The sequence below is a fragment of the Neodothiora populina genome, assembly GCF_041146345.1.
Source record: "Neodothiora populina strain CPC 39397 chromosome Unknown canker_contig_14, whole genome shotgun sequence".
In the NCBI taxonomy this organism is placed as follows: domain Eukaryota; kingdom Fungi; phylum Ascomycota; class Dothideomycetes; order Dothideales; family Dothioraceae; genus Neodothiora; species Neodothiora populina.
In genome coordinates this window covers 331,347-351,604 of record NW_027191408.1, presented here as the reverse complement: position 1 = coordinate 351,604, position 20,258 = coordinate 331,347, and the positions used below count along the sequence as shown (strand labels likewise).

General features: G+C 51.3%; 8 protein-coding genes across 10 annotated transcripts; 7 read left to right on the top strand and 1 right to left on the bottom strand.

Moving 5' to 3' along the window:
- Nucleotides 1-26: 26 nt before the first annotated feature.
- AAFC00_002090 (uncharacterized protein) lies at nucleotides 27-1,280 on the top strand (the record flags this gene model as incomplete). The annotated part of the gene is made up of 3 exons (XM_069341364.1): nucleotides 27-32; nucleotides 86-196; nucleotides 258-1,280. 3 exons carry the CDS (start codon nucleotides 27-29, stop codon nucleotides 1,278-1,280), a joined length of 1,140 nt encoding a protein of 379 aa, XP_069201442.1.
- A 186-nt stretch (nucleotides 1,281-1,466) lies between these two features.
- AAFC00_002089 (uncharacterized protein) lies at nucleotides 1,467-3,228 on the bottom strand (the record flags this gene model as incomplete). The annotated part of the gene is made up of 5 exons (XM_069341363.1): nucleotides 1,467-2,468; nucleotides 2,526-2,629; nucleotides 2,691-2,803; nucleotides 2,866-3,060; nucleotides 3,122-3,228. 5 exons carry the CDS (start codon nucleotides 3,226-3,228, stop codon nucleotides 1,467-1,469), a joined length of 1,521 nt encoding a protein of 506 aa, XP_069201441.1.
- A 921-nt stretch (nucleotides 3,229-4,149) lies between these two features.
- On the top strand, nucleotides 4,150-6,026 carry AAFC00_002088 (uncharacterized protein; the record flags this gene model as incomplete). Its single annotated transcript, XM_069341362.1, has 7 exons — nucleotides 4,150-4,176; nucleotides 4,245-4,366; nucleotides 4,414-4,605; nucleotides 4,659-4,911; nucleotides 4,964-5,536; nucleotides 5,591-5,724; nucleotides 5,780-6,026. 7 exons carry the CDS (start codon nucleotides 4,150-4,152, stop codon nucleotides 6,024-6,026), a joined length of 1,548 nt encoding a protein of 515 aa, XP_069201440.1.
- A 605-nt stretch (nucleotides 6,027-6,631) lies between these two features.
- On the top strand, nucleotides 6,632-7,498 carry AAFC00_002087 (40S ribosomal protein eS6; the record flags this gene model as incomplete). The annotated part of the gene is made up of 3 exons (XM_069341361.1): nucleotides 6,632-7,087; nucleotides 7,178-7,345; nucleotides 7,403-7,498. 3 exons carry the CDS (start codon nucleotides 6,632-6,634, stop codon nucleotides 7,496-7,498), a joined length of 720 nt encoding a protein of 239 aa, XP_069201439.1.
- Nucleotides 7,499-8,321: 823 nt separating this feature from the next.
- AAFC00_002086 (uncharacterized protein) lies at nucleotides 8,322-9,374 on the top strand (the record flags this gene model as incomplete). Of its 3 annotated transcripts, none has more annotated exons than XM_069347979.1 (3): nucleotides 8,322-8,644; nucleotides 8,704-9,255; nucleotides 9,314-9,374. In XM_069347979.1, the coding sequence occupies 3 exons, from the start codon at nucleotides 8,322-8,324 to the stop codon at nucleotides 9,372-9,374; spliced, it is 936 nt and encodes a 311-aa protein (XP_069201437.1). The 3 variants fall into 3 exon arrangements, with proteins under 3 accessions (XP_069201437.1, XP_069201438.1, XP_069201436.1); XM_069347980.1 differs by having other exon boundaries at nucleotides 8,433-8,644; XM_069347721.1 differs by having other exon boundaries at nucleotides 8,535-8,644.
- A 2,186-nt stretch (nucleotides 9,375-11,560) lies between these two features.
- On the top strand, nucleotides 11,561-13,809 carry AAFC00_002085 (uncharacterized protein; the record flags this gene model as incomplete). The annotated part of the gene is made up of 5 exons (XM_069341360.1): nucleotides 11,561-11,649; nucleotides 11,712-12,903; nucleotides 12,963-13,223; nucleotides 13,287-13,691; nucleotides 13,750-13,809. 5 exons carry the CDS (start codon nucleotides 11,561-11,563, stop codon nucleotides 13,807-13,809), a joined length of 2,007 nt encoding a protein of 668 aa, XP_069201435.1.
- A 758-nt stretch (nucleotides 13,810-14,567) lies between these two features.
- On the top strand, nucleotides 14,568-17,748 carry AAFC00_002084 (uncharacterized protein; the record flags this gene model as incomplete). The annotated part of the gene is made up of 2 exons (XM_069341359.1): nucleotides 14,568-16,168; nucleotides 16,230-17,748. 2 exons carry the CDS (start codon nucleotides 14,568-14,570, stop codon nucleotides 17,746-17,748), a joined length of 3,120 nt encoding a protein of 1,039 aa, XP_069201434.1.
- A 295-nt stretch (nucleotides 17,749-18,043) lies between these two features.
- On the top strand, nucleotides 18,044-19,397 carry AAFC00_002083 (uncharacterized protein; the record flags this gene model as incomplete). The annotated part of the gene is made up of 5 exons (XM_069341358.1): nucleotides 18,044-18,114; nucleotides 18,280-18,371; nucleotides 18,444-18,816; nucleotides 18,905-19,259; nucleotides 19,323-19,397. 5 exons carry the CDS (start codon nucleotides 18,044-18,046, stop codon nucleotides 19,395-19,397), a joined length of 966 nt encoding a protein of 321 aa, XP_069201433.1.
- Nucleotides 19,398-20,258: the final 861 nt, after the last annotated feature.

The following is a 20,258-nucleotide window of genomic DNA, read 5'->3' as shown; positions in this document are numbered from 1 at the left end:
CTTGATTACAAGATAGTTTACACAGGATGAGTGTGAGTTATGCCGAGATTGAGGATAGAACTACAGGCGTTGACGCGAGGTCCAGCATGGTGTGCCCCGCGCCAGCGGCTTGACGGAGCGATCTGAAGCATCACGCAAGAAAGAACTGAAGCAGATCGAGACATATAAAGCATTAGTTGAGGAGTTACAACAAAAGGTCGTTGATGATTCTCGCACAGTCAAGTAGTCTAAGATGAATCAAGCTGATATATCCCCAGATCCACGCAAAAGATTACTCGGCCGACACATTAACATTGACCTCCAACCTCCTCACGCGGAATCCCGAGTACTACACAGTCTGGAACAACCGACGTCTCATATTGCAAGATGTCTTCGGGAAGGAGCTGGGTGCTCACTCGGATGAGCCCTCGGCAGAGACTGGATTGAATACCGCTCAGCAAGAGATACTCCTACTCATAAAAGAGGACCTGGCCTTCCTCCTTCCCTTACTCAAAAACTTCCCCAAGTGTTACTGGATCTGGAACCACCGCGCATGGCTTCTACAGCAGGCGTCGGAGTGTCTGCCTGTCTCCTCGGCGAAGCAACTATGGCAGCAAGAGCTGGGCTTAGTTGGCAAGATGTTGGGCATGGACTCGAGGAACTTCCACGGCTGGAGCTACAGGCGGACCGTCATACATGCACTGGAGCACCTCGATGTACAGGACAAATCTAGTTACGATGATGCTACCGGCAAGGAAAGCAAGTCTGACTCCTTGACTGAGCAGGAGTTTGCCTATACCACCAAGATGATCAAGACCAATCTATCCAACTTCTCCGCCTGGCACAACAGATCACAGCTCATTCCAAAACTCTTACGCGGACGTAACGCAGACGGCAAAGCAAGACGAAAGATGCTCGATACCGAGTTTGACTTCATTCTGCAAGCTCTCTACACTGATCCCTATGATCAGAGCCTATGGTTCTACCATAATTATCTCATGACCACCCTGGTCCCTGGAAAGAAGGAATCTTCAGCTATCGTCTTGGATCTGACGAATCAGGAGAAACTGGAATACCTGGACGTCCAGCTTGACACCTTGAAGGATATTCTCGAGGGATCTGATGACTGTAAATACATCTATCAAGCTCTCCTGACGTATACTGCACAATATCTAGAACTCGACGCCGGCACCAAAAAGGTCACTACCATCGAGATGACCTCGTGGTTGGAGCAATTGGAGAAGCTTGATCCGCTTCGCAAAGGCAGGTGGCAAGATCTGTGGACGTCTCTTAACCTCTAATATATAGCGAACACGCTCTGAATAAGATCTTGAGAGAGAAACAACACACATCAATCATCGGAGCCTAGCAGTGTGACTTGTGACTGTTGAGATGAATCTATATTCTATCGTCTATACTTATCTTTCTATGGAAGACCCCAGATTCTATTCCTTGACATGACCTGCCGTGCTTTGCAAGCCTGCCATCTAAGCTTTCCATCTGAGCATAGTCATGGAATGCTTGGGGAAAGTGAAAGCGCCCTTTCCATCCCACGAGCTCTCCTTGATCGAAACAGCTTGCTGATCGTCAGTGTTGGCCACCATGGGATCCTTTCCAGTCACGGTGTACACCTTGACGTCACCGGCAACCACTCCTTCAAGCTGAGTGCTCAGGTCCTTGGTCTCGTGTACATTGACAACAGCCATGGAGACCACTCCGGCGTCGTCAATAGTAGCAGAGACATCCAGCCAAGGCGTCTCGATGGTTCCGCGGATCCAGCTGGGCTCGGTAGGACCTTCGTACTCGCCACATCTAACATTGACAGCCACGGTCCATCCACGCATATATTTGGAAAACAGCAACAGCGGCCACCAAGTCGTCTGGTACGTGAGGCCATTTTTGTGCGTCATCAGAGGCGAAATGACATTAACGGACTGCGCAATGTTCGCCATGCCGACGTACTTTGACTGCCGGACGAACACGTTCAACCAGATGCCCACGGCGAGCGCGTCCGACAGCGTGTACTTCTCCTCGGCACCAATGTCGCCCGGCGCGCGCTTGGGGTCCCACACGTTCCATTCGTCGAAACAGATGGTCGGCGGGGGCACGGTATGCGGGACTTTGTTCTCGATTCTGACGAGATCGATCAAGGCACCTGTGATTTGAATTGCGCGCTCGGCACTTCGTGGCGCGGTCGCGTTGGGCAAGTGGTCCTTGGCCGCAGTGTAGATGTGGATCGAGTGCATGTCGATGAGGCTTGCAGTAGTGCTGCCACCGAGACTGTGCTCGTCCCATCGCACGCACTCCTTCAGCACGTAGCTGTCCCAGGTGCTGTAGCCTGTCTCGCCGCACAAGATGAGCACAATGGATGGGTCTAGCAGCTTGAGCGCTTTCGCCCACTGGTACGCCTTGTCTGCGTATGCCTCCTTGGTCATCTGGCCGACTTGCCAGGGTCCCCACATCTCATTGCCCAGAGCCCAGTATTTGACCTGTAGAGGTTTGACCGTCAGCAATGCGACTCTAAGCGACTTCATCCATATACTTACGTTGTATGGCTTGTCATGGCCGTTCTTCCGTCGTAGGTTGGCATAGTATGTGTTCCTGTCAGAGTTGCAGTACTCTAACCAACCGAGAGCCTCGTCCAAAGTGCCTAGAAAAAGCATTAGTCAGATCTTGATTACTCCGCACCACCAACTCAAGCATCCACGTACCTGTGCCAAAGTTGAGCGCAAAGTATGGCTCCGTTCCGACGACCTCGCACCACTTGAGGAACTCATCAGTGCCGAAATGGTTGCTCTCCTCGCCCAGCCAAGCGAGTTCAGGTCTGTTCGTTTCTGGTCAGTCCATCATGCTCATTGCCCTGAGTAGTGTTTCAATTTCACTTACCTCGAAGGACGGTTCTCCCTAGGTCCAACACCGTCGAGCCAGTGATAGGTAGCCACGAAGTTGCCACCAGGATATCTGACAACAGGGCAGTTGAGCTCCTTGAAAGCCTCAATCACGTCCTTGCGAAACCCGTCCTCGTCGGAAAGAGGGTTGCCCGGATCGTATATACCTCCGTAGATACAACGGCCCATGTGCCTTTACAAGAAAGTCAGTCAAATATATAACTTAATGTTTGGGCTCAGTAGTGGTCACGTACTCGGTAAACCCTCCGTATACATTGTCGTTGATCTTGGAAACTTTGTTCAAGGCATTGACTGAGATGACAGGAGTTGCCTGGTCTGAGGTCTTTGTGAAAGTTGCCATGATTGTTTGTGTGTAATCTTTCCAGGTTGCTATTTTTCAAGGTCAAGTTTTACTGGAAAAAGTAATAGCTACTGAGGCATGTGATCACGAATGAAAGCAAGCAAACAGTGTGTACCGAGTACAATTGCCTTTGGCGAGCTATAGATTTCTTATGAACCACGAGGTCAATGTCGGCCTATACCCGATTCATTGACTTCTAGCTTTCACTTGACCCTTCCCGCATGCTATATGTTTAACCTTTGCCGACATGTGATATTGGGCAACGGCAAGTAAAGCTATATTAGCCATAACTCGGTTAATAACCAAAACGGACGGCAAAGTGATCCGACAACCATGTATGGACATCATTGGCTTGCAGCAGCGCGCATTCATGCCCAGGTCAGCCACCCGGCGGGCTAATTTTTGCCTGACTAGAACCATCGTTTGCGAGTCGCTCGGGTGCCGAAAACATACGTGAAGGGAGAATAGAGGCCTGGAGGAATTATCCGTAGATGTTTCTCCGTCTAACAAGGAAATCGTGGACTGCAGAAGTATATCGGCTTGCCGAGACCACGCTTGCTCCAGCATCTCCACAACTCCAGATGCCCCATACCCCGCAACCCGCAATATTTCATTTATGGAGACTATCCTGGTAATCAACCGAACTTGCATATTACTGAAAGCGATTTCGCTCAAGTAACGCCACCACCGGCGGCGAGACAACAGAATGGTCAACCTTACGCGACCCCGCAAGCTCGTTAGTATAGTTTGCGGTGCCGTTCCCGATCATGTTACGGCGTGTATTGGTTGCTGCCATCCCCGATCGTTGTTTGATGATCAGTATAAGATCTTAGTTCACCCCCAGGCAAGACGGCAAATTGTCAAGTGTTCTGCGCATCAAGGACTCATCTCATACACTTTGCATATAGACCTTTAGCAGTCATGCGTCTTCCACCTAAATGGTACCAGGTAAGCTAGAAAGCCTATACTCTCCTATAGATATACTCTCGTATAGCAGCTGCTTACCTCGAACTCAGTTCCTCGTGGCTGTATTTGCCTCTCTAGGTTCAGTCCTTTACGGATACGATCTTGGTGTCATCGCCGGAGCTATTGGATCGCAGTCATTCATCAGCGAGTTCAAACCAACTGACAATGAAAGGTCCGTCAAGTAAAGTCAACCCTATCTTCACTGCTAACCCCTTGCAGAGGTGCTGTGGTCTCTGTGTTCACTGGCGGTGCGTTCTTCGGAGCGGGTTTTGCAGGACCAGTGGGTGACTATCTGGGTCGCAAATGGACTATCCTCATTGGTGCCGTGATCTTCATTCTTGGTGGAGGTCTCCAGACCGGTGCACAGGATCTCGCATATCTCTATGCTGGTCGAGCCATTGCAGGTCTTGGGTATGTGATATACTATGGTCGATATTCATGCCCCGTTATTGACAAATCCACAGTGTCGGATTCTTGGTTATGATCATTCCATTGTACCAAGCAGAATTGGCACATCCAAGCATCCGTGGGCGAATCACTTCGCTGCAGCAGTTCATGTTGGGCATTGGTGCGCTTGTTGCCAGTTGGGCGGCTTTCGGATGTTACACTGGCTTTGGTCCTACCGACTCGCGACAATGGAGAGTCAGTCTGGGTGTGCAGATCATCCCAGCTGGTCTGTTGGCCATGCTCATCATGCTGTTCCCGGAAAGTCCTAGGGTCGGTCTTTGTCAAATCCAGACATGACGAGTTCTGACTGACCTGAATATAGTGGCTCATCGATCACGGAAAGCCCGAGTTGGGACTCAAGACTCTTGCCAGTCTGCACGCTCATGGCAACGAGAATGACGCGTGGGTTCTCGCAGAGTTCGAATCGATCCAGGAAGCTGCAGCTTTCGATAGAGAGCATTCGGCCAAGTCATACTCAGAGTTGTTCAAGAGCAGATCCAGTTTCCGTCGCCTCTTCCTCGCCTGCGCTCTGCAGGCATCCGTCCAGATGACCGGCGTTTCTGCTATCCAGTACTATTCCGTCACCATCTTCGAACAGATCGGTATCAATGGTAACGACACCCTCAAGTACCAGGCTATCTCGTCAATCATTGCATTACTCGGAGAGTTCTCGTGTATGATGTTGATTGACAGACTCGGTCGTCGCTGGCCGCTAATCCTTGGAATGGTCGCCAACGGAATCTGTTTCATCATTTCGACCATTCTCCTGGCCCTCTTCCCTCCTACAGGTGAAACTTCGAACAAGGCAGCAGGTTGGGGATTCATCGTTGTAGGCTGTTGGCTATACAACTACACATTCTCTGCCACGAGCGGTCCCTTGTCCTGGATCATCCCCGTAGGTTACTTGGAATGACACTGTACTAAAACAGCGCCGCTGACCAGAAGTTAGTCCGAGATCTTCGACACTCACACCAGATCGAAGGGTGTCTCCATCTCAGTGATGGTATCTTTTGCATTCAACACCATGGTTGGACAAACTACATCCGTCGCAATGGAAACAATTGGATATCGCTGGTACTACCTGTAAGTCAATAATTCAGAGGCGAGTTGTTACTTCATCGCTGATTTTTGTTTCCAGCTTCATCATTTGCAACTTCACCAACGCCATTTTCTTCTGGGCATTCATGCCTGAGACTGCCGGCCGTCCTCTTGAGGAGATGAACTACTTGTTCACCAACGCACCACTGTTTGTGCCAGGCATGAAGCGTCATGACCTCGAAACACATGATCTCGAACAGCGTATCGAGCAGATCGAGAGGAAGCAAGATGTGGCCACCCACCACGAGACTCTCGACGGGGAGAAGAATGCTGCCGGCGAGCTCTGATCTTTCAATATCGATTATATGAAAGCAGAAGAGAAGTCTGCTCGATATATACTTGGAAGATATAGTAGCCATTACAGGTCAATATAATGTATCAAAAGGATGATGCGGTCTGCCACCTTACTGTCACCTACGTGAAGTGCAATCCAATGTGATGAGCACGGGGTCTTGGGGAATGTAATGCCTTCAGCCTAATCAATCTTCGTTTTCGTTGTCGGAATAGCCGAGTCTCGAAGGCACAAAAGAATGTAAGGATGCAGTCCGGCAACTAGAGGACTTGGTAGAGACATCTTGAGGTGTACAGCTATCATCGAGACTTGGCCTATAGCCGGCGAACCCATAGCCATCAAGTATAAGGATGCAGTGCAGTACAAGTAGGGTCGCAGTTAACACGCACTAGCTGAATATGGTGAGAAGCGGAGAAAGAAAGCTGAGGGCTGCAGTTGTCGGTGTTGAATGCCAAGAAGTCGGCCCACGGAGGCTTGGCGCACCTTCAGAAATTCAGAATCACGAGGCCTAAGCGAAGCTGAATTTACATCCACTTTTCGTGCAGCGTTTTCCATCTGATCAGCCAGCGACACGACGACAGCTTCGCCCCGACAATCACCATGAAGCTCAACATCTCCTACCCAGCGAACGGCTCTCAGAAGCTCGTCGAGATCGAAGATGAGCGCCGCCTGCGCGTCTTCATGGACCGCCGTATGGGCCAGGAAGTCTCCGCCGACAGCGTCGGTGACGAGTGGAAAGGATACGTTTTCAAGATCACCGGAGGCAACGACAAGCAGGGTTTCCCCATGAAGCAGGGTGTCATGCACCCTACTCGTGTCAGACTTCTCCTCGCTGACGGCCACTCTTGCTACCGTGCCCGCCGCACTGGTGAGCGCAAGAGAAAGTCCGTCCGTGGCTGCATCGTCGCCATGGACCTTTCTGTCCTTGCCCTCTCCATCGTCAAGCAGGGCGAGAACGACATCCCCGGTCTCACCGACACCGTTCACCCCAAGCGCCTCGGCCCCAAGAGAGCCACCAAGATCCGTCGTTTCTTCGGTCTCAGCAAGGAGGATGATGTAGGTCTTCCCTTATCATCTTCGCCGGCCCAGTTCACATGGGTCGAGTCTGATTGAACCAATTTTTCTGACCTGGTTTTTCGCAATTAGGTCCGCAAGTTCGTTATCCGCCGTGAGGTCCAGCCCAAGGGCGAGGGCAAGAAGCCTTACACCAAGGCCCCTCGCATCCAGCGCCTCGTCACTCCCCAGCGCCTCCAGCACAAGCGCCACAGAATCGCACTCAAGCGCCGCCAAGCTGAGGCCTCCAAGGACGCTGCCGTACGTACCACTTGCTTCCGTTAGACGAAAGACAAACATGCTAACAATCTCCTTCAGGCCGAGTACGCTCAGATCCTCCACAAGCGTGTTGGTGAGGAGAAGGCCAAGCAAACTGAGATGAAGAAGCGCAGAGCTTCCTCCATGCGCAAGTAGATTTCTACCATCCACTGGTTCTGAGATTGCTTGGGTCGGGGCGGCGCGTGCACTTGGGGTTTGGCAGTTGCAGGGTTATCAAAAAAGTCATTGCAGCGCAATATGACTTCACAGGAGTCCTCGATTGTCTAGGGTTACATGAGTTTCTGGGTTCCTTATACCTGACTCGAAAAGAATTTCACGTCAAATGCAAATTTCTAATGCTCCCCCCCGGTGATTCACCTTCGCTGTCATGCAGATAACATTTGTTCTTCTCGAAGCCTGCCATTCTACATTGTAATCTTCTGAGTATTGTCCTAGATCGTGCCCGAGTGATGCGACTGTAATTGTTATACCTTTAGAGCTACGAGGCACCTGTCACACGACATCGTCTTCAGAGATCGCTGACGACCTCTTCTATGGTTGGGCAAAACAAGGTGTTACTCCGGGCCTACGTTTCTCCGCTATGGCGGATAGACTTCAGCTCCTATTCATCTTCATGACTCCTTAATTCCAGTTGAACCCTAAAAACAAAATGTCCGAACTGCCGTGGCGCTACGCAATGAACAAGAGCTTTGCCCGATGTAGGTGTGTTTATTTGTGCAGCGCCACAATGCCATGAATTTCGCAGTGGCCGCCAGTCATCTAGGCACATTTGGCAGCGGGTCCCGCGGCATATGAGGACCTTGGGTACTTGTCAAAGTTAGGTACATGTAAATGATCAAAAGGAAGAGTATGGCCCTCTACCGGCCGGATCCGTCTGTTACTGTTGCTGTTTTGTTGGTTGTTGTTATTGTGCTCATGTCTGAACGCTCTCGCTGATTTCGAGTGTCGTTATATTGCTATGAAGAGCTTGGTCCGCATCAGCTGTGCTGTCATCATCCTTTGCAGTTTGATTTATGTTAGAGGTTGCCTTGCCAGTCTTCTATTCCAGCGAGATGGATCGTCAGGCGAGATGAGCCGAGGCGTCGGTTTTGCCTTCCAAGGGAGTGCTAGTAAGCAGGAAGGCTTCGACAGCATCTTCAAGACCATCGTAAAGTCATTGGAATCGGGGAACATGTCGACGATTGAACGTGTGCCTTTCTCTGGAGAAAAGGAAGACAAGGTTGTTGTTCTGGGAAGGCTGCAGAACCAGAGTATAGAGTGGGTTGAGGCCGAGCTTCCCGAGTAAGTGGAAGTAAAGATCCGTGAACGCAACCGGTTGTGGCTGACCTTACCTTCACAAGTTGGCACCATGCTATATATACAGTGGACGATCCGGATGCACCTCTGCATACTGCGATAAACAAGGGCAATGAGGCAAATGCATATCTTACGTATATCATAGAACACTATGATCGCCTGCCATCTATCATAGCATTCATCCATGGCCATCATCGTTCCTGGCACACCGACGCTGCAAAATTAGACAATGGTCGATCGCTTCAAACGCTGAAGCTCGACTACGTGCGAAAGAATGGTTATGCTAACCTTAGGTGTCTTGCTCGTCCTGGATGCCCAAGTGAGATCCATCCTTGGAGGAAGGACAAGGACCATCGTACTGAATTGGCCTTTGCCGATGCGTGGCAGACCATGTTCAACAGTTCACATGTGCCAGAGGTGATCGCGGTTGCTTGTTGCGCACAATTTGCTGTGTCTCGTGAACAAATCTTGAAACGTTCGAGAGAGGAGTATATCTGGTACCATAAGTGGCTGATGGACACTGATCTCGAAGACGAAATCAGTGGCCGCGTCTTTGAATACCTTTGGCATGTCATCTTCGGTCGGGACGCAGTACAGTAAGTTCCAGGGCTACTGCTCATGTTGAAGAGTTTCTCGCCGATCTAATCAATTCAGCTGTCCACCGGTCGATGAGTGCTATAGCAATGTTTACGGCATCGATTCGAGGGTTACATGAAAGCCGGCAAGCGCAATCAGCTCACTCAACAGATTGCCGAGCTAAGGCAGTAAAGATTATTTCCGAGACCATGCCAGAGGTCGTGAGACGGTCCATCATTTCCTGCGCCTAAACAGGGGTACGACATATCGTGATAAGAATCTGCAGCGATTAGACATCAGACAGCGTGGACACCAGACTATGGAATCTACTGCACACTGTATGTGTTGATGTGCGAGTCATGCCATCCTTCTCTGCAGCTCAACAAAACTATACGCCTTACCAACGTCTGTCCCTGCAGTCGCAAGTAGAACCAATGCGGCATCGATCAGCAGGAGATCCGTTGCGAGAGTTACGATTGTCGCTGATCATGCTCGAGGACTCCCAACATCTGATCTGCTGTGGGCAGGTGGATAGCAGACGTCGTCTCTAACTGGGCAATGGGCAAGCAACCGCGCGATAACTTTCAGACGCCGCCATAAAGAGCTTGAAGTACCCATCCTCAATCACTCAACAACTCGAAGAGGATATCTTTTTGCTTCGTGCTTGATGAACCGACTATCAGTATAAAGTCAATCCACGTCAAGGAGCGATCTTCTGATCACGATGTAACATTCCGACTTTACAGTACTGTAAGATCCACAGTCGAAGATATTGAATGTTATAGAGAGGCCTGTGGGGAAAGAGTGGGGACGCCAAAATACTGTACATATATATTGTATAGCACTCTGTAAAGAGCAGGAGCAACGAAAATGCAAAGTGCCTACCTGCGACCAGCGTCTCATCGCTTATCTAAGTTTGGCGCTCATCATTCAGCGATACAGTAGAATAGAGCTACAAGCTGACACACCTCTTTAACCCAGCCCAGCAGTCGATCTATACCACTCTGTGTCTAGAGATATCAGGTAGAAAACACCAATGGGGCCACTAATCCCAAGGCTCAACCTTACAATATAGAAGAGTCATGTATTTGCTCTTGGCATGCATGGTCATGTAATCTACACCGTGTTTACTCGAAGTCATACTCTCGTAGATGAAAGGGCAACTCAATGCAATTTTACTTTGTCGGACGACACGTCCGTCCGCTCACCTAGAGCGAAGCACAAACGTGATCCGTCGTGACGGTAGCGTGTACGGGACGTGGTAGCCAACAGGCATGCACATCTTCACGTGGTTCCCACCGAGTGTTTATTGCATATTGCACCGCACATTATTAGAATGCACCTCCGGTATGCGAACAGCATGCAGCCCTTCGACGCAGCGCGCCTGTTCTGTCCCTTGCGATATCGTCTTCCGCGATCGGCTCATGCAACGCTTGTGCCACATAGCGATTCGACGAGTATCATGCCGGACTGGTCAGAGAGACGCTCGTCCCGCTCTCCCGGTCCTTGTTAGCGAAACACGGCCGAGAGATGAGACTGCCTCGACCTCCAAGGACTCGGTTGTGTCTCTTACTGTTTGAAGAAACTCGCATCACATGAGCAGCATTTACTCAAATAAGGCTGCCAAGGGGCTTCTGATGTTCGAGAACCCCAGAGCGTTGGCAAAGTCAAGTCCTCGCAGCTTCTGGGGTAAGGTAAATACAGGCTAAGCTTAGGGGCCGCCGGGTGGATTCAGGGTGTAATGAATTGGGATCACGGTGGGTGGTGGCATGCTGTAAAGAGGTAGGGCACAGAAGCGGTGCTGCCGTCCTGCACTGTACCTTACCCAAGGCAGCTTTAGGTAATGCAGAGCCATTGATTCAGTCGGCACAAAGGGAGTACATTATGAGTACCGAGGTCTGTGCTTTCAAACTTCCTCATCCCCGCATAGTCGTGGTTCGCGGCGGGGCAGCACAAATTGATTTATGGCAGCTCGAAAGCTAAAAACCCATTTGTTTCTTCCTTGATGTGATCCTCTGTCGCAGTGTGCCAGCTCGAAGACGTGTACCTTCCTGATATACGATTGATCTCTCACTCGTACTTGCAGTCCAAGTCAATACAGGCACTCCTGAGCCGATTGACAAATTTCGGGAAAGTGATTACCTCGAGTTGGAGAAGTTAGGCAGGCGCCCCCAAAAGTCCATCTATCCGGTCTTCCTCGGGTCCGGCTAGCATATTTTTGTTGTATACAAGTAAGTCCGTCCGCCGAGTATCCTGCTCTCCTTCCTCCTCTCTACGTTACTCATACATCTCAGTCTTCTCCTCCACCTCGAGACCTTCGCGATCATGTCTGAAGGAAAGGTCAAGCCCTCGGCACCTGTTGTGCCTGAGGCACACGAGGTCGATACTTACCACGTTCCCAAGGCGTTCTTTGAGTAAGGCGATCCCCGAAGCATGTCCTGTGCATCATAGCACATCACTAATCCTGCGCGCACAGCAAGCACCCAACTAGACCACATCTCGACGGGCTTGAGCACTATCAGAAGTTATACAAGGAGTCCATTGAGAAGCCTGACAAGTTCTGGGGAGAGAGGGCTCGTGAGCTGCTTACCTGGGAGCGTGACTTCCAGACCGTGCGATCTGGCTCATTGGCCGAGGGTGACATTGCCTGGTTCCTCGAGGGTCGTCTGAATGCATCATACAACTGCGTGGACCGTCACGCCTTCAAGAACCCTAACAAGCCCGCCATCATCTATGAGGCCGATGAGGTCAATGAGGGCCGCATAATCACATATGGCGAGCTCTTACGCGAAGTGAGCAGACTCGCCTACGTACTCAAGCAGATGGGTGTCAAGAAGGGCGATACCGTTGCCATCTATCTTCCCATGATTCCTGAAGCTTTGATTGCTTTCCTTGCGTGTACCCGTATTGGTGCTGTCCACTCAGTCGTCTTCGCCGGCTTTTCTTCAGATTCCCTGCGTGATCGCATCATCGATGCCCAGTCCAAGGTTGTCATCACCACCGATGAGGGCAAGCGTGGAGGCAAGCTCATCAGCACCAAGAAGATTGTCGACGATGCTCTGAAGCAATGCCCTGACATCACTCACTGTCTTGTATACAAACGCACTGGTGCTGAAGTGCCAATGACTTCGGGCAGAGATTGGTGGTGGCACGAGGAGGTGGAGAAGTACCCCAACTACATTGCTCCCGAGAGCATGAACTCCGAGGACCCCCTCTTCCTTCTCTACACATCTGGCTCCACTGGCAAACCCAAGGGAGTCATGCACACGACCGGTGGATACCTTCTGGGCGCAGCCATGACTGGCAAATACGTCTTCGACCTTCACGATGATGACAAGTTCTTCTGTGGAGGCGACGTCGGTTGGATTACCGGTCACACATACGTCGTCTACGCACCGCTGCTGCTTGGTGTTGCCACCGTCGTTTTCGAAGGCACTCCAGCGTACCCTGATTTCAGCAGATACTGGGAAGTCGTTGCCAAGCACGAGGTCACGCAATTCTATGTTGCTCCGACTGCTCTGCGACTACTCAAACGTGCGGGTGACCACCATGTGAAGCACGACATGAAGCACTTGCGAGTGCTTGGTAGCGTCGGAGAACCTATTGCTGCGGAAGTCTGGAAGTGGTACTTTGAGATTGTTGGAAAGGAGGAGGCTCACATCGTCGACGTCAGTTTTCTTTCTTTGTGTTTTGCGTCTCCCTTCGGAGTGACTAACAATTTTCACAGACATATTGGCAGACCGAAACCGGCTCCCATGTGATCACACCTCTGGGAGGTGTCACGCCGACCAAGCCGGGAAGTGCATCACTCCCCTTCTTTGGAGTCGAACCCGCAATCATCGACCCCGTTTCTGGCGAGGAGATCCACGGTAACGACGTTGAAGGCGTTCTCGCCTTCAAGCAGGCATGGCCTTCAATGGCTAGAACCGTCTGGGGTGCACACAAGAGATATATGGACACATACCTTAACGTATACAAGGGCTACTACGTGAGTCATGGCGATGCTGATGGTGTTTTGGAGTATGGCATGAGGCTAACAAACCCCTCCTAGTTCACCGGAGATGGAGCAGCAAGAGACCACGAGGGCTATTACTGGATTCGTGGCCGTGTTGACGACGTGGTCAATGTTTCCGGACATCGTTTGTCGACGGCCGAGATCGAGGCTGCTCTGATCGAGCACCACGCTGTCGCAGAAGCCGCTGTGGTCGGTGTCTCGGATGAGCTGACTGGACAAGCCGTCAATGCCTTTGTTGCTATCAAGGACGGTAACGAGACAAATGACGCCCTGCGCAAGGATCTTATCCTTCAAGTAAGAAAGAGCATTGGACCATTCGCAGCACCCAAGGCAGTACACGTCGTGCCTGATTTGCCGAAGACGCGCTCAGGAAAGATTATGCGCCGAGTCTTGCGTAAAATTCTCGCTGGCGAAGAAGATCAGCTTGGTGATACCTCTACTGTAAGTTTCTGTTCCTGCAGGTATGACGACACCACGAAACTAATCCCTGTGACTGCAGCTCTCCGACCCCTCGGTTGTTGATAAGATTATCGAGATTGTGCACGCCAGCAGGAAGTAAGGGTGAGTGTAGCGATGCATAATAATGACAGAGTGTTTGTCTTTTGTTCATGAGGGTTCACACACATCTGCTCAGCGTATGTGGACAGACACATGGCTGAGCAGGCTATTGCCATGTCTTTTCCAATATACCACACTGTTGACATATAAGCCAACGCCATTTAGCCTTGGAGGCTGCAATGTTGCCGTAAGTGGCAGCTTGCAGCTCTTTTGTATGTCCTCACACGTAACTTTAAATTCACGAAATGCCCCAAAGGTGAGCACCTTTCGTGTGATTGTAACATGCATGTATACTTTGGCCAACACGACACCTCGCGATGCGAGCGGACGAGAAGGAAGAAGTTCTCCGTGGCTGTATATTGGCTTTGGTACGATGATGGTATGGACGAGCCCTGCTCACCCCACATCGCGTCCCGTGTATTCTGAAGTAGGAGTGTCATCATTAGCACTAGCACCTCCCACCGCCCAAGTCGGATTTGGATGACAGGTCTGAATTGTTTAGATCGCGTCAGGGGTTTTGTGATCGCCAGTGATGTTGCGTTGTCGTGAGGGGAGAGCATTGACGGAATAAGTAGGTGGTCGAGAGTCTTTAGACACGACATTCCTGTAAACAAGAAGCTCCAGCCCAAGCCCGCCCAGTAAACAAAAACAGCGTCGCTGAGATGGTTGCTTAGACATGGTACCAATGCACGGCTGGCATCATCCTCGAGTTCCGTGGCATTCGAAAAGGAGACGACAACTTCTGCAGCGACAGGCAGTATGAATCGTGGGCAGCGAGCAGGCACGCCTTCGAACACTTCCAACAGTCCTCTGATCAGGGCATATCATGCATCCGCACCTCGGTCTCCCATTACAACAACCCACAACGGAAAGGGCAGTCAAGACCTCGGCCTGGCTCTGAAACGCGTAATCGGTACAACTTGCCAAAGCGTCACTTGCTTTGACTGTGTGCCTTCGTCACCTCTGCGGGCTTTTGCCTATACCGCAGGGGCTGCTGCTGTTGTTGCAACCATTGACGACCATGGTGCAATCACACAACGATTCTACAGGGCGAATCCGGTTCAGTCTTCGACGTCACGGACACTGCTCTACACCAACAGCGTGGGAAGAGACAGTCCTGACGCTCGCTACAAAAGTCCTCTGCAGACTCGAGATTACGGCGCCTCCCACTCACCGCGCTCGGACTGGGCAGAGTCGCCGAGCTCCAAGCAAGGCAATGTAAAAGAGAGAGTCAAAGCGGCCACCACGCTGTCCTTCAGCTTCAATGGCAAATATATAGCGGTGGGGGAAACTGGTTATAAACCTCGTGTACTCATCTTCTCACTGGATGAGAGGGCCCCTCACGACGTGCCAGCAGCAACAATAACAGAGCATACTTTCGGCGTACAAGCAGTCTCCTTCAGCCCAGACTCCAAGTATCTTGCGAGCCTGGGTGCTGTCAACGATGGGTTCCTGTATATCTGGAGTATCGACGAGCGATCTGGAGCTGCCTCGCTCGTTGCTAGCAACAGGTGTACCAATGTCATCAAGCAGATGGCTTGGATCGGCAGCAATCTGGTCACTGTCGGTCTCAGATTCGTCAAGGTCTGGCGACCCCAAGAAACGTCGCCTGGAAGCGAAGCAACGCCGGATCAGAAATTCAGAGGTCCCAAACCTCTTGTCGGTCGGAATGCAGTCCTCGGTGATCTTCAGGAGGCCACTTTCACCTGCGTAGTACCCTTTGCCGAGGACAAGGCCATCGTCTGTTCAGATGGCGGTGACGTTTGCATATTAGATGATTCTGAAAGAAGTCAGCGATTGACCAGGGTAGCAATTATGGGTTTTAGTGTAACAGCAGCGTGTCTGGATGGGCCGACCCGGTTGCTGGTCACTGGCTCAGACGGGACTATGAAGGCACTGGACATGACAGGGCTGCAGAACGCGGCCGTGCCGGCTGGCACACCTTCTGGATCATCCACGCCTACGAAAAGCACATCCATTAACTCCACTCATTTCGTGGCCATCGGTGCAGTGGCTGACATCGCTATCACGGTTGATAACCATCACGGAGTCCAGCTGAGGCGGTCTCCTGGCGTCAACGATGAGGAGATCAGTCCTGCATTTTACGCGGTGCCAGCTCACGCGGACGCAGTCCTCGGAGTGCGGGCTCTACCAATGCCCAACAAGTCGGACGCAGCATTTCTTACCTGGTCTGCTGGCGGGACTGTCATATACTGGACCTCTGACTGTGAGATGGCAGCTTCGCTCAAGATACCGATGAGTCAGTCGGTTGACGTCTACAACGTTACAAATGAGCTCAAGAGTGTCACATCAGCGTCATCATCTCTGACGATCAGCGGTGATCGGTATGGCATGCTCAGGTGAGTTCTCTCGTTTTTGTTTCTCAATGTAAGTACTGAACATTTTGCTAATTCATCGTAGACTGAGCGACACAAACTCTGGGGATGTTACATCATGCATCAGAGCACATTCGGGAGAAGTCACAGACATTGCCATCCTTGAGACTCCAGAACGAACATTGGTTGCGTCAGGCAGTCGTGATCGCACGATACAGCTTTTTATACTAACACCGGATGGGTTGGTGCTCTCGCAAACACTCGACGAACACGCTGGCTCGGTGACATGTATGATGTTTGCAAAGGCAGGGAGACAGCTCATTTCATGCTCAGCTGACAGAACAATTGTTGTTCGCGAAGCTGTCAACCGTGACGACGGCAGCCCTGTTGTCTTCGTGATCACAAGGACAATCACGCTAAAGAACTCTCCGACGTCGATGCGACCGTCTGTCTACCAAGACATCGTCCTGCTGTCCAGTACAGATCGATGCATAAACCTTGTGAATACTCACAGCGGACGGATCGTCTCCTCTTTCAAGGCGGCAGACGGCGATGGCGGAGATGCAGTGACCATGTCCAGCCTGGCACACCTTCCTTCATCCACGGGGCCTCCTATTGTCGCGGGTGTGTCGTCGAGCGACAAGTCTGTGCGATTATACACCGAAGACGGATCACTTCTGGCTCGCGACTGGGGACACACCGAAGGCGTAACAGACATAGCAGTGATACAGCCTGGTGATGGAGATGAGTACTCCAAAGTTGTCACTGTGGCAGCTGATGGGACCATATTTGTCTGGGACACTGAGTCGAGGAGGCCAGACTCCAGCGGTTCTGACCACAGCCTGCAGGTTCCTGCAGCTGGCGGGACGACAATGCCATCAGTCGCTCAGCCTCTCAGGAAGGTTATATCACATTCCGAGCTCGCGAGATTTCATCGCACGCAATCTATGGAGGCATCCGAGAACGAGCCGCAGTCGCCCACGGCCGCAGCTGCCATGAGGCTGCCCACAACGCTAAAGCACAAGAGCTCGCGTTTGGGAGTGAAGACTACCCCGCGACTGGACCCTAGCCCTCTGAACAGCTCCAGAGTCAATCAGAGTGTAAAGTCTAGGCACAGATCCCCTTCACCAGCAGGGTCGTTGCCATCGAGTCCCACGCGGACCAGACATCCGGGTCACACAGGACATGTCAATGTAAGACCGACTCGGGGGAAAAGTATGTCGACGGTTGAATCGGACAAGGGTATCAGCAGCCCTACCAGACCTGAGTCGAGAGGATTTGGCAGCGTGTCAGCGTCGACCGAGCAGCTATGTCGCACTCTTCGCGCATTCCGACAGCGCATTGAGAAATCGCCTGGGAGCGTGCCAACGGACAATCTTGTGGAATTACAGAACGAGCTTGAAACAACACTGAAGTTTATGAACTTGACACTGGGCAAGGATACACCTAGTATGGAGGTGTCGGGTAGGCAGGAGGAGAAGTCGGACAAGGAGGAAGAAGATGACAGCAGAGTTGCATCGTCTCAAGGAGGGTCATCATTCGTGAGCACATGCACTCACCAGAGCAGTGAGCCAGAAGCGATCACAGGAGCACCAGATGAGTAAGATAGGAGCAGATTATGCCAACGATGAATTTAGATCATCAATAACACGTTTTATCCAATCAAGTGCTGAGCATTTGAATGAGCGCTCCTCTGCGCATTGTGGATTGTAGAAGTCTTGGGTGAACCCCAGTTCTCACTTCGGCTACTTCCGAGTGACTCCCCCGCCGTCTTTATCTGCGGGTTTGACGTCGGCTTTTAGAATTTATTCCTCTTAGCATGTAGCAGCTGCACAAGAGGCCCAACTGTGTTGCTACTGCATTGCTTTCGTGCCTGACATTAGAAGAACAGAAACAAAGATGGCGTCGAATTCCATCAAGCTACTGACTGGAAACAGTCACCCGCAGCTGGCTGAGCTGGTCGCGAAAAGGTATGGACAAATGGGCACCGCCCGCAACATTTCTTTTTTCTTTTCTCTTCACCGTCTTGAATTCCATCCAGTCTGTGAAGGCTGAGAAGAGAGAGAGATGGGCGAGAAGAGAAGAAATGCGTGTTTATTCATATGCTGACTTGATCCCTCTCTGGGACAAAAAAGACTGGGCATCGAGCTTGCAAAGGTTATGGTCCTCCAATATTCGAACCAGGAATCGTCAATCTCTATAGGTGAATCAGTGCGCGACGAAGATGGTAAAAAAGATAATCCTATTGACCGGGTTTGGATTTTTTTTCTTCTAACATGCGCGCTTCGCGCCTGAACAGTTTTCATCCTACAATCGACCGCTCCTGGCGACATCAACGACGGCGTCATGGAGCTGCTTATTATGATCAACGCCTGCAAGACCGCCTCCGCCCGCCGCATCACTGCAGTCCTTCCCAACTTCCCCTACGCTCGTCAGGACAAAAAGGACAAGTCTAGAGCTCCCATTACCGCCCGTCTCATGGCGAACATGCTCCAGACTGCTGGATGCAACCACGTCATCACAATGGATCTGCACGCTTCGCAGATCCAAGGCTTCTTCAATGTTCCGGTCGACAACCTCTATGCTGAGCCGAGCACTTTGCGCTGGATTCGCGACGCTCTCCCGGTCAAGGACTGTGTGATTGTGTCGCCCGATGCTGGAGGTGCTAAGAGGTGAGATTCAGGGAGAAATAGAGGCGCTGGTGTTGTCACAGGCCAAACGCGAGCCAAGCACAGTCACTGACCTTTTTGTTTCCTGCAGAGCAACTTCGATAGCCGACGGACTCGATCTCGGCTTTGCTCTGATCCACAAAGAGCGCGCTCGCCCCAACGAGGTATCACGCATGGTTCTGGTCGGAGACGTAAAGGACAAGATTGCCATCATCGTCGACGACATGGCGGATACATGCGGCACCCTCTGCAAAGCCGCAGACGTCGTCATGACCCACGGCGCCAAATCAGCCATTGCGATCGTCACCCATGGCATTCTCAGCGGCAACGCCATCGAGGCGCTGAATAATTCGAAATTGGAGAAGCTGGTTGTCACGAACACGGTGCCTCACGAGTGGAAGAAGGCGCTGTGCCCCAGGATCGAGACTATCGACATCAGTCCCACCGTGAGTCTTTCTCCTTTCTTTTCTGCGTTTGCTTTCTATACTGATTCATCGTGCGCACAACAGTTGGCCGAAGCATGCAGACGTACTCACAACGGCGAGAGCGTGTCGTTCCTCTTCAAGCACGCTCCTCTGGATTAGTCACACAGGGAGTGCCAAAGCAAGATTGAGGCGGAAGCATATCGCTGAAACGACTCAACAAATAACAATGATGATGAAATTCGCTACAAAATACATGCATCCATCACTCACATGACGGTATACACAAAGAAACACCAAGGCGGCAAAGCAAAGGGCTAAAAGGGGGGAAATAGAGCAACCCAAAAAACAAAAGTGAAAAACGATGGTCGACCATCCATCACTTCTATCCAAGGAAACAAGAGGACTCAAATGACGACCGACAGCTAAGGGGGGAAAGCGGATGTGCATGTGTATGTCCTTGGAAGGGAAAATCCAAGGCACGCGACATACAAGGGCAGGCGCACCAAAGGCGTTTTTTCTTCTTTTGTGCTTCAGTTCTGTTATACGCTCGATCTAGAGTTATTTTAAGTGCGCAATCACAGACAGGTGGCACAACAAACCACACCTTGAACTCAATGCGCTCCTTTCCGGTTTCCTTTCCACTCCGTGCGCTCGCCTTGTCTGTCGCGCCTACGATGGACCGCCGAAGTCTCCAGCGGAAGTCATTCAGCCAAGACAATGTGCTGTGACAGGCAAGACCAATATGCAAGACCAACGTGATCACATTCCATTATCAGAACGAAGGGGGAAAGACGTATACTCTACATCCAAACATTCAGACCTCCGGGAAGATATCTTATCAGAAGCAGCATGTCCTTCGCCAGAAAGAAGAAAGAGAGCGACCCTGTCCACAAAGCCTCAGTCCACCGCCCACTCTTTCCATCATCATTTTTTCTCTTCTCTGTTCCGTCTCCCCCTCAGTCGCTACCCGCAGTCAAGAGGTCCAGTAGTCACTTTGATGACTTCTGCTCTCTTGAGCCT